At 45.9% G+C, this 18,063-nt stretch overlaps 1 protein-coding gene across 1 annotated transcript in view; it reads right to left on the bottom strand.

Moving 5' to 3' along the window:
• LOC143933007 (uncharacterized) overlaps positions 1-18,063 on the bottom strand; it is a 46,335-nt gene that overhangs the window by 11,335 nt on the left and 16,937 nt on the right. The window contains exons 9-14 of the mRNA XM_077455924.1: positions 17,986-18,052; positions 17,777-17,908; positions 17,354-17,689; positions 14,596-14,708; positions 9,326-9,417; positions 7,957-8,074 (exon numbers count right to left, since the gene is read on the bottom strand). Of these exons, the coding sequence (XP_077312050.1) occupies positions 7,957-8,074; positions 9,326-9,417; positions 14,596-14,708; positions 17,354-17,689; positions 17,777-17,908; positions 17,986-18,052 (858 nt within the window). The remainder of the gene's footprint in view (positions 1-7,956; positions 8,075-9,325; positions 9,418-14,595; positions 14,709-17,353; positions 17,690-17,776; positions 17,909-17,985; positions 18,053-18,063) is intronic.

Here is an 18,063-nt window from a genome sequence, read left to right as displayed (position 1 = left end):
TGCAGCCAAGGAAGGATGCCCATCCCTAGCAATGGGGGATTCTGACTGGCTGCTGTGGCCAGGAATGAAACAGAGAAGACAGTGAGCCCCGGCCTGGAGGAAGCTGAGGACAGGACCTGGGGTTGTGGATATCTGCCAGGAGCCTGGAGAAAGGGCTGAGCAGTTGAATAGCCTGTGAGGACTGAGCTGTGTAATGCATTGGGCAGAGAGTATGCTGAAAGCCCAGGCAGAAGCTCCTGTGAGAGGGATATGTGCTGCAGACAGAAAGAGAGAGCACAGCACATAAGGCTGCTTTGTACTGTACTACTAAGCCAGTGCTGCAGGGGAAGAAGAGACTACAAGGCTGCTGCTGTGGACTGAGCTGCTGTGCTAGGAACCAAGCTTCATTAGCGCTTCAGTGGCAGAGCAATATAGGGCAGAGCCACAAGGATTACAAGAACGACAAAGAGGATTACCAAGGGCATGGGCACACCTCCCCACGGATTGGCTAGGCCCTACTAAATATTCCGGTTGGGAATTTGAAGCCTCCTGCCCTAAGCTCTAGAAGCTTATTCTAGAGGCAGGGGGAAGTAATCAAACACTCAGCCTGTGAAACCCCAAACAGGCCGGACTAAACAATCACTGCATTTGTGACTATAGGAGAAGTCAACAATACAATCTCCTCTTGGCAGAATTCCTCTCAGAGGTAAATAACTGCAAATAGCAGCCAATTAGACACAGAACATTGGCCAAGAGGAGATTGTATTGCTATTTTACCCTGCGGATTAGAAGAATTTTCTGTTGAGAGAGTGAGTACTCCACTAAGAGAAGTAAAGGGCCCCAATGCCAGCAGACTATAGCTAATTTTCCATTGGCTTAGCCAGCGACTAATTCCTGCAGATCAGTTGCTTTCTTCGAATCTGTTGTCTGCCATTGCCTTTTCCAGTAGGCTACTCTTATTTGTCTAACTTAACTTCCCTTATAGGGCCCTTGGCTGTTTTATAAAGCTCATTTCCAGAGATTCAGGCGTGTCAGTGTATCTACGGGAGGGGACCCGACCAATTCTAGCAGCTTCTTATGGGGTTAGCGCTACAGATTAGTGATGGACGAACGTTTCGCCCGGCGGTCGTTTCGCGGCGAATTTCCGACATTCGCGGTCCGCACGTTCGAACGCCTTTTTCCGTCGTTCGCCGCGGCGGACTTACGTGTTTAATGTATACAAGAACTTTAACCTTTGGTGACACGTTTATCATGTGATACAGGACAGCCAATTGAGACATGACAGCACATGGACACTTGGACATTCCCCCTAACCTATAAATACACCCGATCCGGTGGCCATTTTACATTCTTTCTTCTGTTACGATAGGGACAGGTTCCTGTGTGGAGTAGGGAGAGATAAACCACTAGCTATTTGGTACACAAAAGTTCTTTTCAGGACTGGTATAGGTGTTAGGTGTTGATAGGTTTGCTGTGCTGCTGATTCTTGCAGCAGCCTGAGTGTCTTTTGTTAGTTTAGAGAAAGGGAAAGGACGGTGTATGCTACAGGGACAGCCAGATTAGTCTTTCATCATCATCATCATCATCATCATCATTAGCTGTTACTATCAAGGTCCACAAAAGAGCTGTTCCAGTAACCACTAATCGTTCTCTTTTTTTGCCAATTTGTATAGGGACAGGAAGGAAGCAGTGTTGTCAGGCAGTGAGGGTAATTTTAAAGACTTGCTGTTATTATTAGTTCCACAAAGGTTCTTTTCAGGACTGGTATCAGTGGTACAGTAATAGGCTTGTACATGTATAATATTCTTTCTTCCAAATATAGAAAGGATATTATACTTGACTGCTGCCCTTCTGCTGCAGTCTGCTAAACATTCACAACTCACTTGTTCCACAAAAGTTCTTATAAGGACTGGTAACTTGGTATAGGGTGCTACGGTACATAGGCTTGAGTGCGGTACAGTCTGCTGTTCTGTAAGGACCGCTATCGGTCCACAATAGATAGGGTTGACGTGCACCACTGCTGACCGCTGCCCTATACTGCAGCAGTCCTTCAGCGGTATAGGGACTGACGTACAGTCTGCTAATCACTAACACACAACCTGCTTGTTCCACAAAAGTTCTTATAAGGACTGGTAACTTGGTATAGGGTGCTACGGTACATAGGCTTGAGTGCGGTACAGTCTGCTGTTCTGTAAGGACCGCTATCGGTCCACAATAGATAGGGTTGACGTGCACCACTGCTGACCGCTGCCCTATACTGCAGCAGTCCTTCAGCGGTATAGGGACTGACGTACAGTCTGCTAAACACTAATACACAACCTGCTTGGTCCACAAAAGTTCTTATAAGGACTGGTAACTTGGTATAGGGTGCTACGGTACATAGGCTTGAGTGCGGTACAGTCTGCTGTTCTGTAAGGACCGCTATCGGTCCACAATAGATAGGGTTGACGTGCACCACTGCTGACCGCTGCCCTATACTGCAGCAGTCCTTCAGCGGTATAGGGACTGACGTACAGTCTGCTAATCACTAACACACAACCTGCTTGTTCCACAAAAGTTCTTATAAGGACTGGTAACTTGGTATAGGGTGCTACGGTACATAGGCTTGAGTGCGGTACAGTCTGCTGTTCTGTAAGGACCGCTATCGGTCCACAATAGATAGGGTTGACGTGCACCACTGCTGACCGCTGCCCTATACTGCAGCAGTCCTTCAGCGGTATAGGGACTGACGTACAGTCTGCTAAACACTAATACACAACCTGCTTGGTCCACAAAAGTTCTTATAAGGACTGGTAACTTGGTATAGGGTGCTACGGTACATAGGCTTGAGTGCGGTACAGTCTGCTGTTCTGTAAGGACCGCTATCGGTCCACAATAGATAGGGTTGACGTGCACCACTGCTGACCGCTGCCCTATACTGCAGCAGTCCTTCAGCGGTATAGGGACTGACGTACAGTCTGCTAAACACTAATACACAACCTGCTTGGTCCACAAAAGTTCTTATAAGGACTGGTAACTTGGTATAGGGTGCTACGGTACATAGGCTTGAGTGCGGTACAGTCTGCTGTTCTGTAAGGACCGCTATCGGTCCACAATAGATAGGGTTGACGTGCACCACTGCTGACCGCTGCCCTATACTGCAGCAGTCCTTCAGCGGTATAGGGACTGACGTACAGTCTGCTAATCACTAACACACAACCTGCTTGTTCCACAAAAGTTCTTATAAGGACTGGTAACTTGGTATAGGGTGCTACGGTACATAGGCTTGAGTGCGGTACAGTCTGCTGTTCTGTAAGGACCGCTATCGGTCCACAATAGATAGGGTTGACGTGCACCACTGCTGACCGCTGCCCTATACTGCAGCAGTCCTTCAGCGGTATAGGGACTGACGTACAGTCTGCTAAACACTAATACACAACCTGCTTGGTCCACAAAAGTTCTTATAAGGACTGGTAACTTGGTATAGGGTGCTACGGTACATAGGCTTGAGTGCGGTACAGTCTGCTGTTCTGTAAGGACCGCTATCGGTCCACAATAGATAGGGTTGACGTGCACCACTGCTGACCGCTGCCCTATACTGCAGCAGTCCTTCAGCGGTATAGGGACTGACGTACAGTCTGCTAAACACTAATACACAACCTGCTTGGTCCACAAAAGTTCTTATAAGGACTGGTAACTTGGTATAGGGTGCTACGGTACATAGGCTTGAGTGCGGTACAGTCTGCTGTTCTGTAAGGACCGCTATCGGTCCACAATAGATAGGGTTGACGTGCACCACTGCTGACCGCTGCCCTATACTGCAGCAGTCCTTCAGCGGTATAGGGACTGACGTACAGTCTGCTAAACACTAATACACAACCTGCTTGGTCCACAAAAGTTCTTATAAGGACTGGTAACTTGGTATAGGGTGCTACGGTACATAGGCTTGAGTGCGGTACAGTCTGCTGTTCTGTAAGGACCGCTATCGGTCCACAATAGATAGGGTTGACGTGCACCACTGCTGACCGCTGCCCTATACTGCAGCAGTCCTTCAGCGGTATAGGGACTGACGTACAGTCTGCTAAACACTAATACACAACCTGCTTGGTCCACAAAAGTTCTTATAAGGACTGGTAACTTGGTATAGGGTGCTACGGTACATAGGCTTGAGTGCGGTACAGTCTGCTGTTCTGTAAGGACCGCTATCGGTCCACAATAGATAGGGTTGACGTGCACCACTGCTGACCGCTGCCCTATACTGCAGCAGTCCTTCAGCGGTATAGGGACTGACGTACAGTCTGCTAAACACTAATACACAACCTGCTTGGTCCACAAAAGTTCTTATAAGGACTGGTAACTTGGTATAGGGTGCTACGGTACATAGGCTTGAGTGCGGTACAGTCTGCTGTTCTGTAAGGACCGCTATCGGTCCACAATAGATAGGGTTGACGTGCACCACTGCTGACCGCTGCCCTATACTGCAGCAGTCCTTCAGCGGTATAGGGACTGACGTACAGTCTGCTAAACACTAATACACAACCTGCTTGGTCCACAAAAGTTCTTATAAGGACTGGTAACTTGGTATAGGGTGCTACGGTACATAGGCTTGAGTGCGGTACAGTCTGCTGTTCTGTAAGGACCGCTATCGGTCCACAATAGATAGGGTTGACGTGCACCACTGCTGACCGCTGCCCTATACTGCAGCAGTCCTTCAGCGGTATAGGGACTGACGTACAGTCTGCTAAACACTAATACACAACCTGCTTGGTCCACAAAAGTTCTTATAAGGACTGGTAACTTGGTATAGGGTGCTACGGTACATAGGCTTGAGTGCGGTACAGTCTGCTGTTCTGTAAGGACCGCTATCGGTCCACAATAGATAGGGTTGACGTGCACCACTGCTGACCGCTGCCCTATACTGCAGCAGTCCTTCAGCGGTATAGGGACTGACGTACAGTCTGCTAAACACTAATACACAACCTGCTTGGTCCACAAAAGTTCTTATAAGGACTGGTAACTTGGTATAGGGTGCTACGGTACATAGGCTTGAGTGCGGTACAGTCTGCTGTTCTGTAAGGACCGCTATCGGTCCACAATAGATAGGGTTGACGTGCACCACTGCTGACCGCTGCCCTATACTGCAGCAGTCCTTCAGCGGTATAGGGACTGACGTACAGTCTGCTAAACACTAATACACAACCTGCTTGGTCCACAAAAGTTCTTATAAGGACTGGTAACTTGGTATAGGGTGCTACGGTACATAGGCTTGAGTGCGGTACAGTCTGCTGTTCTGTAAGGACCGCTATAGGTCCACAATAGATAGGGTTGACGTGCACCACTGCTGACCGCTGCCCTATACTGCAGCAGTCCTTCAGCGGTATAGGGACTGACGTACAGTCTGCTCACTTCCTTGACCCAAAAAAGCACACCGTACTATATGCCCCTACCCTCCTCTTTGAAGAGGTTGAGCGGTGTCATATTTCTACTGGGGCTGCTTATGATATCCCTGTGCTGTGCTGACTTCCTCCTGGGGGTTCTTATTATGAAGGGATCACACTATCCCTGTGCTGTGCTGACTTCCTCCTGGGGGTTCTTATTATGAGGGGATCACACCATCCCTGTGCTGTGCTGACTTCCTCCTGGGGCTGCTTACGGTGCTGCTGTCAGTGCTGTATGTCACGGTGCTGCTGTCAGCGCTGTATGTCACGGTGCTGCTGTCAGCGCTGTATGTCACGGTGCTGCTGTCAGCGCTGTATGTCACGGTGCTGCTGTCAGCGCTGTATGTCACGGTGCTGCTGTCAGCGCTGTATGTCACGGTGCTGCTGTCAGCGCTGTATGTCACGGTGCTGCTGTCAGCGCTGTATGTCACGGTGCTGCTGTCAGTGCTCTGTATTACGGTGCTGCTGTCAGATGCCTCTATCACGGTGCATGTGTCATTCCGGTATGTCACGCTGCTGGTGATCATCTCCTGCACCCTCTTCTTTGCCTACCCTGGTCCCTGACCTTCCCTCTCCTCCATTGCCTTCATTAGCTCCATAGTCCTGAATTGTTAGAACAATTTCCCAAATAAAATAAAAATGCTTGTAGTTATCGATCCCAAATTCACCTCATACATGTATTATGTCATTGTCCAGATGGTGGGACTACGTTTTACCCCCTAATAATTACCACGTGGCCGCAAATTCGACATGAAGGTTTGCAAAGTTCGCCTCCCATTGAAGTCAATGGGGCCCGCGGCGAACGTTCGGTTTCGCGAACGTTTGGGTCCGTTCGCATTTCGCTTTCGCGAAACGTCCCGTCGGAAGTTCGTCCATCACTATTCTTGAGCATCATCTTTAGAAGAGACTTCCTTTGGGGGCGACAGCCATGCAGACCAATTTGATGTAGTGCGCAGCATATGGTCTGAACACTGATGGGCTGACCCCCCCCTTCAACCTCTGTGGTAATGCTGGCAGCACTCATATGTCTATTTCCCAAAGACAACCCCTGGATATGACACTGAGCATGTGTACTCAACTTCTTTTGTCGACCATGGTGAGGCCTGTTCTAAGTGGAACCTGTCCTGTTAAACCACTGTATGGTCTTGGTCACTAAGCTGCAGCTCAGTTTCGAGATCTTGGCAAGCTTCTTATAGCCTAAGCCATCTTTATGTATTTTTTCTGATTCTCAGAGAGTTCTTTTGCCATGAGGTGCCATGTTGAACTTCCAGTGACCAGTATGAGAGAGGGAGACCGATAACACCAAATTTAACACACCTGCTCCCCATTCACACCTGAGACCTTGTAACACTAATGCCACGTACACACGACTGGACTTTCTGACAGCAAAGGTCCGAAAGAACGAATCCGTCTGACAATTCGATCGTGTATGAGCTTCATCGGACCTTTGCTGTCCAAAAATCCGACAGACTTTAGAAATAGAACATGTTTTAAATTTTCCTGCCGGAACTCCACCGGACCCAGTTCCTAGCTGGAAACCCATTTGTTTGTGTGCTGATCGAAGAGGAATCGGAGAGCGAGAGAAGAAGGCCGGAGAGTAGGAGAAGAGGCTGGAGAGTGGGAGAAGATTATACTTATTCACATAGGGTGGGGGGCCTTATTAAAGGGGGCTCCCGGATTCCGATAAGCCTCCCACCCGCAGACCTCGACAACCAACAGCAGGGCGCCCCCCTTCCCCAAAGCATCCACCCCCATGTTGAGGGCATGCGGACTGGTACAGTTCGGGGGGGGGGGGCGCTAGCTCGTCCCCACCCCCTTTCCTGACCGGCCGGGCTGCGTGCTCAAATAAGGGTCTGGTATGGACTTTGGGGGGACCCCAATGCCATTTTCTGGCATAGGGGGCTCCCCTTAAAATCCATACCAGGCAGCGAGGCTTGCAAGGTGTCAATCTCGCCGATAAAAGTGGAGAGATTTACTGCCTTTTCTAGTCCCGTCGTAACTCATCACGTTCAAAATGAACAGACTTTAGTTTGTTCATTTGGAAGTCCAGTGTAACTCCGTCGAAAGTCCGTCGCGACCTAATCTGACAGAAAGTCCGGTCATGTATACGTGGCATAACAAGTCACATGACACTGGGGAGCGAAAATGGCCAATTGGGCTCAATTTGGACATTTACACTTAGGGGTGTACTCACTTTTGTTGCCAGCGGTTTAGACATTAATGACTGTGTGTTGAGTTATTTTGAGGGGACAGCAAATTGACACTGTTATACAAGCTGTACACTCACTACTTTACATTGTAAAAAGTGTAATTTCTTCAATGTTGTCACATGAAACAAAATAATAAAATATTTACAAAAATGTGAGGGGTGTACTCACTTTTGTGAGATACCGTATGTTGGTTATGGACATTAATGACAGCTGCACCTCTCCTAATTGTACATAGCCTAGGCTTGCATTGGCTCTATAGGCTACAATACCAGTTTCCCCAAAGCACATCTTTTGGAATGTTGGCCCAGGACAGAGGTCGCTGTGTGTTGGAAAGACCGAGGAGAACCCACCTGAAGAACAGTTCTGTCCGAATCATCTTCTCTCTGCTTCCCTCTCTCACAGTCTGTGTTCTTGCTAAGCGTGCTCCCAAATTCTTTCCACAGTTTGATTCCATTATGCAGATCACATCTGGTGAAATGGGAAAAGTAAATGATCACACATACATCTCGATATGTAAGAACAGGGCTTTTTTTCAGCGGGAACGTGGGGGAAAAACCCAAGCTTCTGCGTAAAAAAGCACGGACCAATGGGCCCGCAGGGTTCCTAGGTCCTTCTCCTTCACTAGGCAAAATAAAACTGATGCTGCTTGGCAGCATGGAGGGTTGTAGCCCAAGGGACCGCCCCCCTGGGCGGAACTAAGAGTTCTGAGTGTTGTGTTAAAACTATGCCTAGTATTCTACTAGTGATAAGGCTAACAACCCATTTGTTACAGAGAGGAGCTGTGTCGATCGGTGAATATAAGAGAAAAGACACTTGGTTATGTTTTCTCTAAAAGAGATTGTTCTGGGAGGCGGGTATGGGGTGGAAACAAGGGACGGTGCTTGGAGGTGGGTAGGGTAGTAGAGAAAAATGGTGACATGGGAGAGGGGAGTTCCTGCGCCTATTCTCTGAGAAAAAAAGCCCTGTGTAAGACTTTGGGGTTGATTTACTAAAAAGACCCTGTTCACTTAGGTTAGTGAATAAGATGAAGCTATGTTCATTTCAGCCATGTAAATAAATGCAAGCAAAAACCCAATTTTCTATTTCTTTCGCATGACTAGGCATATGAACACAGCTTCGCCATATTTACTAAGCTGGGGGAACAATAACCTTGCTTAGTGAAGAGTCTTTATAGAAAAGTAGTGATGTGCCTATTATATATAGAAAGCTTTCTGCACCTTAAGAAGGCTGTGTAATAAAATGTAAAGCTGCACTCCAGGCAAGAAAATCACCAGTTGTTCAACTTTTGTTATTGAATAGTGACAGTTTGTAAAAGAAAATGAGTTGGTCAATGGTCTATTGGCTCTATGTCTATTGGCTATGGATCTGCTAACTGCCTGCTGTCTATCACAGGGAGAGTGGACCTAATTGGTAACAATGGTCTCTGAATACCCAACAGGCTCCGCCCACCCAGCCAAAAAAGCCTCCCCACCCGCTGCACTGTGTGTGTGATGGATGAAGCAGCGGGCAGTGATCTCAGTTGCAGTGTGTATGGACACTCTGGCCTCTGTGTGCCTCTGCACTGCAAATGTCAACAGGAGGCACAGCAGAATTGGACAGAATTCTAAAAAGTGAAAAAGACACACAGATATTTAGTTCCCTGTTGAAAATATAACTTTTGCCCGTTTACTCTATGTATCAGTGTGCTCTGCACTGATAGGACGAGGAGTGCTCCGCTACCTTTTCGACAGGTGATAATGGTCCGGTGGTTTGTGTATGAACAGGAGGTCTTGAACCAGCGATCTCACTTCAGGGTCCCTTTCATGTTTATCCTGTAACATAAAGGTGAACTATTCTTTAATGAAGAGACTGAAAACTGAAGGCACTCCCAGGGGCGGACTGACAACTCATGGGGCCCCCGGGCAATAGGAGATTATGGGGACCCCAGGCAATAAGACATTATGGGGCCACACAGTATACACAAACACACACACACAGTATAAACAGACATGTTTCTATTGACTGAGAAGGTACTGGAGAGACAGATGTAAAAAAAACACAGATTTTTACATACTTTCAGTGGTTTTACTGAGGCTGGCAACCCTGATGGGGCCCCCTAGTGGCACGGGGCCCTCGGGCAGTGCCTGCGTGGCCCAATGGTCAGTCCGCCCCTGGGCACTCCATTCATTACAAACACATTCTCATGAGTTTGGGCCTCTTTCATGCCTGTTTTATTATGTGCTCTGCAACAAAGTACCCCGTAGGTAGTAGGTACTTTGTCGCAGTAAGTGAGCTTAAGCACCATATAGCAATATGTTGTGACTAAATCCCCATTTTTAAAAAATGTTTAGGTGTTTTAACCACTTCAATAGTGGGCATTTTCACCCCCTTCCTGCCCAGGCCAATTTTCAGCTTTCAGCGCGGTCACACTTTGAATGACAATTGCGCGGTCATGCAACGTCATACCCAAATTAAATTTTAATTGCTTTTTTCCCCCCACAAATAGAGCTTTCTTCTGGTGGTATTTGATGCATTTTTTTTTTTTTCTGCTATTAACAAAAAAAAAAAAAAAAAGCGAAAGTTTTGAAAAAAAAACGAACAAAAAAAAAAACACAATATTTATTACTTTTTGCAATAATAAACATGCCATTTTAAAAAACAAAAACAAAACTTTTCCCCCTCAGTTTGGGCCGAAATGTATTCAACATATTTTTGGTAAAAAAAAAAATCCCAAATAAGCGTATATTGATTGGCCTGCGCAAAAGTTATAGCGCCTACAAAATAGGGGATAGATTTGTAATTTCTATTATTATTATTATTTTTTTACTATTAATGGCAGCGATCTGCGATTTTTATCGTGATTGTGACAATGCGGCGGACAGATCGTACACATTTGACACTATTTTGGGACCATTCACATTTATAAAGCGATTGGTGCTATAAAAATGCACAGATAACTGTATAAATGTGACTGTCAGGGAAGGGGTTAACACTAGGGGGCGCTGCAGGGGTTAAATGTGTGTCCTAGGGAGTGATACTGTGGGTGGAGGGGACCGATGAGGGGAGGAGACCGAATGGTGTTCCTCTGTACAAGGAACATACCCCATCAGTTCTCCTCTCCCCTGACAGGAAATGGATCTGTGCTTTACACACACAGACCCACGTCCCGACTCTGTGGTGAGCAATTGCGGGTGCCCGGCGGACATAGTGGCTGCCGGGCACATGCATCAGGTGCCCAGTGATGCGGCGCGCGCTCTCCACAATGCCGGGGAGCACCGAGGACGTCATATGACGCTCTCCCAGAGGGAGGATTGGTTAAATAGCCTTGCAGGAGGTAAATGTCTTTTTTCCATGTGTGTGCTTTAATATTTTGTTCTGTTGTATGGTCTTATGGCTGCACCACGTGACCGCTGGGCACTTAAACCCCCTTAATAACCAGACCAATTTTCAGCTTTTGGTGCTCTCACATTTTGAATGACAATTACTCAGTCATAAAACACTGTACCCATTTGAAATTTCTGTCCCTTTTTTCACACAAATAGAGCTTTCTTTTGGTGGTATTTAATCACAGCTGAGTTTTTTTTATTTTTTGCACTATAAAAGAAAAAAGACTGAAAAATTCTGTAAAAATTTAATTTTTCTTCATTTCTGTTATAAAATTTTGCAAATTAGTAATTTTTCTTCATATATTTTGGCCAAATTGGTGTATATTATTTGGTCTTTGTGAAAGTTATAGCGTGCTATGGTGCCAATCTCTGAAAATTGATCACACCTGAAGTACTGATGACCTATCTCAGTTCTTGAGACCCTAACAAACCAGGAAAGTACAAATACCCCCCAAATGACCCCTTTTTGGAAAGTAGACATTCCAAGGTATTTAGTAAGAGGCATGGTGAGTTTTTTGAAGTTTTCGTTTTTTCCCCACAATTCTTTGCAATATCAAAATTTTCTTTTCTTTTTTTCACAAAATTGTTATATTAGCAGGTTATTTCTCACACACAGCATATGCATACCACAAATTACACCCCAAAACACATTCTACTACTGCTCCTGAGTATGGCGATACCACATGTGTGAGACTTTTACATAGCATGGCCACATACAGAGGCCCAACATGCAGGGAGCGCCATCAGGCATTCTTGGAGCATAAATTACACATAGAATTTTTTGACTACCTCTTACATTTTTGAAGGCCCTGGAGGACCAGAACAATGCAGACGCCCAAAAAATGACCCCATTTTGGAAAGAAAACAACCCAATGTATAATCTATGAGGCATATAGAGTCTTTTGAACATGTCATTTTTTTCTACAAGTTTTTGGAAAATGTGTAAAGAAAATGAGAACGCATTTTTTTTACACAACATTGTCCATTTACACAATATTTCTAACACATAACAGGCACATACCAAAAATTACACCCCAAAATAGATTCTCCTACTCCTCCTGAGTATGGCAATACCACATGTGTGAGACTTTTCCACAGCTTGGCCACATACAGAGGACCAATATGCAGGCAACTGCGTACGGCTGAGTATGGCTGGCTACGGCTGAGTATGGGTGGGTACAGCTAATTATGGATGGGGATGGATGGGATGGCTGAGCATGGATGGATGAATGGATTAGTATTGCTGAGGATGGATGAGTATGCTGAGTATGGATGAAGATGGATGGATGAGTATGCTGAGTACGGATGGGTGAGCATGGATGGGTATGCAGAGTATGGATGGATGGGTATGCAGAGTATGGATGGATGGGTATGCAGAGTATGGATGGATGGGTATGCAGAGTATGGATGGATGGGTATGCAGAGTATGGATGGATGGGTATGCAGAGTATGGATGGGTATGCAGAGTATGGATGGGTATGCAGAGTATGGATGGGTATGGATGGGTATGCAGAGTATGGATGGATGAGCATGGATGGATGGATCTGTCACTAAGCAGCGCTGTGGGCACTACACATGCAGCCCACAGTGCTGCTGCCACCGATCTCTCCCCTCTCCACTCACACTGGACGGAGAGGGGAGGGAGGAACCGGAAATCATGCTGGTTTGTTTACAGGTGATCGATCCGTCATTTGACGGATCGATCACGTGGTAAACGGCCGCGATCAGCAGCCGTTCACCGCGATGCGGTCACGGAAGTTCTCAGGTACGCGCCACAGGGGGGCGCGCAAGAGAGCGGAATTCCGGGAGGACGTCATATTACGTCCTCCCAGAGTTAAGCAACTGCCCTGTAGCCGTCATTCGGCTATGGGCCAGTTGCTAAGTGGTTAATGTATCTTTTAGGGTGTGCCCCAAAAATATCTTGTTTGCTTAAACTGATACTAAACACACACCGTTTCATTTACATTGTCCCTTCTATTTCTGTATGTGGATGATTGCGCTGTAATTATTTTAAATTAAAAAAACATCTAAGTACTTTTTTCCTAATCAATATACAGCTGTCACATGACTCATTCCCAGCCTGTCTGCAGGGAAACCTAAGCAAGAGGAACATCTAGTCCTCTGCTGCTGGTCACATAAAAATAAATAATATCAATAAACTGTTTTAAATTGTCATACAAATGTATTTTTTAAATTACATCTTTCTTATTTTTTGGCAATAACATGGTGTGGACGGATTTCTGCCAGTCACAGGCTGCGTCACGCTCCTCTAGCCTGTGTCTTACAAAAAAGAGGGAGGTGAAGCCTCCATCAATCCACATGTAATATCCCACCCCTATTGTGTTTAGCTGATGAGTGGGCATGGAGGAGGAGGAGGGAGGGGGCTGTTAATTACCATTGTGTATACGCCTACATGTATGACTCTATTGTCACATGGGCTACATTAAATCTAATGGAAAAAGCCAAAGAAAATTGTATAGTGCTTACCCAGCTTAAAACTACAATTAGTTACATAGTAGGTGAGGTTGAAAAAAGACACAAGTCCATCAACTCCAACCTATGTGTGTGATTATATGTCAGTATTACAATGTATATCCTGTATGTTGAGGTCGTTCAGGTGCTTATATAATAATTTTTTTAAACTATCGATGACCCCTGCTGAAACAAGGTGGAAGGGAATTCCACATCCTTGCCGCTCTTACAGTAAAGAACCTTCTACGTAGTTTAAGGTTAAATGAGTGGCCATGAGTCTTGTTAAACTCCCTTCTGCAAAAAAGTTTTATCCCTATTGTGGAGTCACCAGTATGGTATTTCTAAATTGAAATCATATCCCCTCTCAAGCGTCTCTTCTCCAGAGAGAATAAGTTCAGTGCTTGCAACCTTTCCTCATAATTAATATCCTCCAGACCCTTTATTAGCTTTGTTGCCCTTCTTTGTAATCGCCACATTTCCAGTACATCCTTCCTGAGGACTGGTGCCCAGAACTGGACAGCATACTCCAGGTGCGGCCGGACCAGAGTCTTGTAGAGCAGGAGAATTATTGTTTTATCTCTGGAGTTGATCCCCTCTTTAACGCCAATATTCTGTTTGCTTTGTTAGCAGCAGCTTGGCATTGCATGCCATTGCTGAGCCTATCATCTACTAGGACCCCCAGGTCCTTTTCCGTCCTAGATTCCCCCAGAGGCTCCTCCACTAGTGAGGGGGAGAACATTCATATTTTTGCCACCCAGATGCATTATTTAACATTTTTCCAAAATAAACCTCATTTGCCATGTAGTTGCCCACCCCATTAATTTTTTCAGATCTTCTTGCAACGTTTCTACATCCTGTGGAGAAGTTATTTTTCCCTGCTCTGCATAGTATCATCCACAAATACAGAGATTGAACTGTTTACCCCAACCTCCAGGTTGTTTATGAACAAATTAAATAGGATTGGTCCCAGGACAGAACCCTGGGGGGACCCCACTACCCACCCCTGACCATTCCGAGTACTCCCCATTTACCACTAGTGATAGTGATCATTAAATAAACACAGATATACAAAGATTACACATTCTGTAGGGTCATAGAGATCTTTGATGTAGCCTGGTGTAATGGAGGTCAACTCACGCTTAGGGCTCTCACCATAAATGTTGCGCTCTGTGTACCCCAACAGCGGAAGAACGTTTGGCATATCTCCATAACAGCTCTGTTCATACAATGTAGATAGTCCCAATTAACTGGCAATTGCTGCTGGCCTAGGACAAGGTAGACAGACTTGTATCATTCACTGTGCATACATATTCCACATACAGTACATGTGTTATAGGGGTCTAACATATATGCAGAAGATATGTATTTCTGGGGTTACACAGTAACTATTGCCAATTGCTCCATACCACTGCACAAGACCAACACCGGAAGAACATCTGTAAATGGGGTACATAATGTAGTGCACGGTTTGCAAAACTTTGGTCATTTATTTTCTACAATGGATCATCACAGTGTCTACAGACCACCTTTATTTACCATTAACCACTTAATACACTGAACTGTATCACCAAGATATTTCAAGCGTAGCACTGGAATTTTTGTCATGTAATGCTATTAATAGGACCATGTTAATAGATTGGTATTTGGCTCCCTCTACTGGTATACAATGGGAAAAAAGACTTGTTTTAACTTTCACATAACAGCTAAGCAGGAAGTGACTTAATTGTTTTTGTGAAAGGACTCATGTACCCACAATGCTCACTCACCTACCCATGAACACTGAGTGGCTGAACTGCATGCTGGGTAGGTAATAAAAGGCGGGAAGCGCAGTTGAGGCCTCCGGAGAGGCCTAGGACACAGCGTGCTGGAGCAGCAGTGTGATCCAATCGGAGGATCCAGCAAGCCTGAATAAGCCTGACTAGAACCATTGTTTATCTGACGGAGCCAAGCGAGGGTCCCGGTCATCTTACGGAGCGAAGCAGCATGACGGTGCTGGCTGGCAGCAAGACTGAGATAACCGGAGTGGAGGTTCTCAGCTTTCCAGACCTGGTGTGGTGAGAGGGCCGACACCCAGAAGTTTTTTAACACACCTGCCACACACTTAGACTCATCCTACAGAGTTGCTGAGACCTGTAGTGCCACACAGAGAGGTCTCATCCCTATAGACTGAGTTTAATCAGGCCTCAAGCCTATAATTTACTGATAGGTGACTGACGGTTAAGGGATACCTACACCGGAGACATTTATAAGTGCATTGCAGAGCAGGAATTGTTACCACTCTTCACTTTATATCACTTCAGTACTTGTTAAACCCTTGGATTACAAACACTGCAGGGGTCAGTGCTACACAGGTAAAAGTCGCATCAACTATTCTGAGACTGCATGTGGTCCTTCTTTGCCAGGTCATTGTTCAGTTGTCAGTGCTGGGAGTGTTTAACAACTATTCACTCAACACAGTACCCACATGAATTTCATATCATTTAAAAAACAAAAAAAACAAAAACATATAGAGCCTTTGGTGGTATTTAAAAGTCACTGGGTTTATTCTTTCTTTTACTATAAAAAGGCCAAACATTTTGAAAAAAAAAACCTCTTACTTTCTTTTATAAAATAGGGTGCCAGACCAGCAGTATCCCTTCCACGTGAATATAACATAGATCATGCTAACTTTGTACAGGAACTCTGTACTTTTATTACTATACAGAGTGACATGGCTCATCACTAAGTGAGGAACTGCCTTAAAGTGTATGTTCACCTTTACAGAAATATCTGTAAGGTGAATTTACACAAGACCCCCCCCCTCCCCCAGTCCCGCTGACCTGGATTGCGGTGATCTCCCGTTCTGAGCCCCAGCATAGCAACGTTAGGGGTACGGGGCTTAGAAATCCCGCAGCTGAATCTCCAAAATGTACCCCATCAGGATGAACGTTTCAAAGCATTCTAATTGATCGGCGCAGTCACATGGGCAGAAGATCAGAATGTACGTAGCTTGTCCCGTCAGCGGGGAAGAAGATGCGTTAATGCTGAGGGGATTTCTAAGCCCCGGACCCCCGACGCGGCTATACTGGGGTTCAGAACGGGAGATCACTGAGCAACAGGTCAGCGGGACAGGGGGGGGGGTGGGGTCTGAGGAGGGGGTCCTTTTTTAAAATCACCTTACAGATTTTTCTGTAAAGTTAAACTTAGACTTTTATGTTTGTCACATGACTGCAGTCTGCAGCTCATCCCAGGCATTGATGAGCGTGTGCACAACGAAAGATGCCTCCACATGTAGAGAAATTGTCTCAGCCCACAAGCTGGCATGGCTTCACAGACCCATGTGAAGGGAAATGAAGTGCAGCTGCTTTGCAAACAGAAGCAGGAAATGTTGTTCCTTCAACTATTGTATGTATGTGTAGTAGGCACAGAAACAAATCACAAGGCTCAGAAATGACTGAGTCTGTAGTTTGGTATCAGCACAAAACAACTGCATCTGTTAGGTACATCTAACCAGTGGTGGCCCGTGCATTGTGGGCGCACGGGTGCCACCCCCTATCCCTGCAGCCACCTCCCTATCCAATGTGCCCAGCCCCTTTCAGGATGCTGGACTCATGGATTCCTATGGCGGGGCGGGTGGGGTGTATTTTTTGAAGCCCTTGAATAGAGCCATAGGCTCTAATAGGCTTCAAAAAATTGCAGGCACAGAGTGTGAGCCGGTGTACCAGGAAGGACACTGGCAGTGTTTGATGGGCACAGTGGCAACATTTGATGGGCACAGCGGCAGCGTTTGGTGGGCACAGTGGCTGCAATTGATTTTTTTTTGTCCCCCCCCCCCCAAAAAAAAATTTGGAGCACCAACTGCCACTGCATCTGATAGGTCCATGCCCACCCTTACAACCAGTGCATGTGGTTACAACATACAGCAAAGTACCTGCTTTAATTTGTGCAACCGCATGTATGATGCACACTGCAAGCTCTCCTGCGTGTTCCAGTGATGTTTTGGGTACAAATAATATGTTATTTTCTGTGTCATAATAGGATTCTCCTAGTCGCAGAGCCTCCCTCCCCCACACAGAGCTCTGGACTCTGGGGATATCCTGAGCTACAAGAAGCAGAAGGGAACTCCGGGAGCAACTTTCACATGCAAAATGGAGGATCACTGAGCCAAACTGGTAAATAACCATCTGACGTGGAGAGAGCTGGCTTATGTTCATGGGAATGAGATCACCAGTGGTGGCTAAGTTAGCAGTTTTCTTCATTTCTTTCTCTGTAGAGTAGAAAGAAAACAGAATGGTGACATCTGAAGCCTTCTGCCCAAAGAAACCAAACATGAGGGTCATATGGCGGATCATACCTTGAGCCTGTGCTTTAAGGGCTTCCTTGATCTCCTCGAGGGTCTTGGTTAGGGGACTGGCTGATATCAGCCTCCTTAGATTATCTTCCCTGTACAGAGCTCTCATAAACTGCAATGGCTGCAAATGTAAACCTAAAAAACAAAATTCCCCTTTCAGATTTGTAACCATCAGCTGAATGCTGTTCTAGCGTGTGGTTCTGTAAACATACCTTCCATCGAGAGCATTGATAAGTTCCCATTTATGATGCCTTCATATTGGTTCTTCTTGGTCTGGTTCTAAAAGATCA

Source organism: Lithobates pipiens, unplaced genomic scaffold (assembly GCF_037356315.1).
Source record: "Lithobates pipiens isolate NorthernLeopardFrog02 unplaced genomic scaffold, aLitPip1_a1.2 Scaffold_27, whole genome shotgun sequence".
Taxonomy (NCBI): Eukaryota; Metazoa; Chordata; class Amphibia; order Anura; family Ranidae; genus Lithobates; species Lithobates pipiens.
The sequence above is the reverse complement of the archived record's forward strand: the minus strand, read 5'-3'. Positions and strand labels throughout refer to the sequence as shown.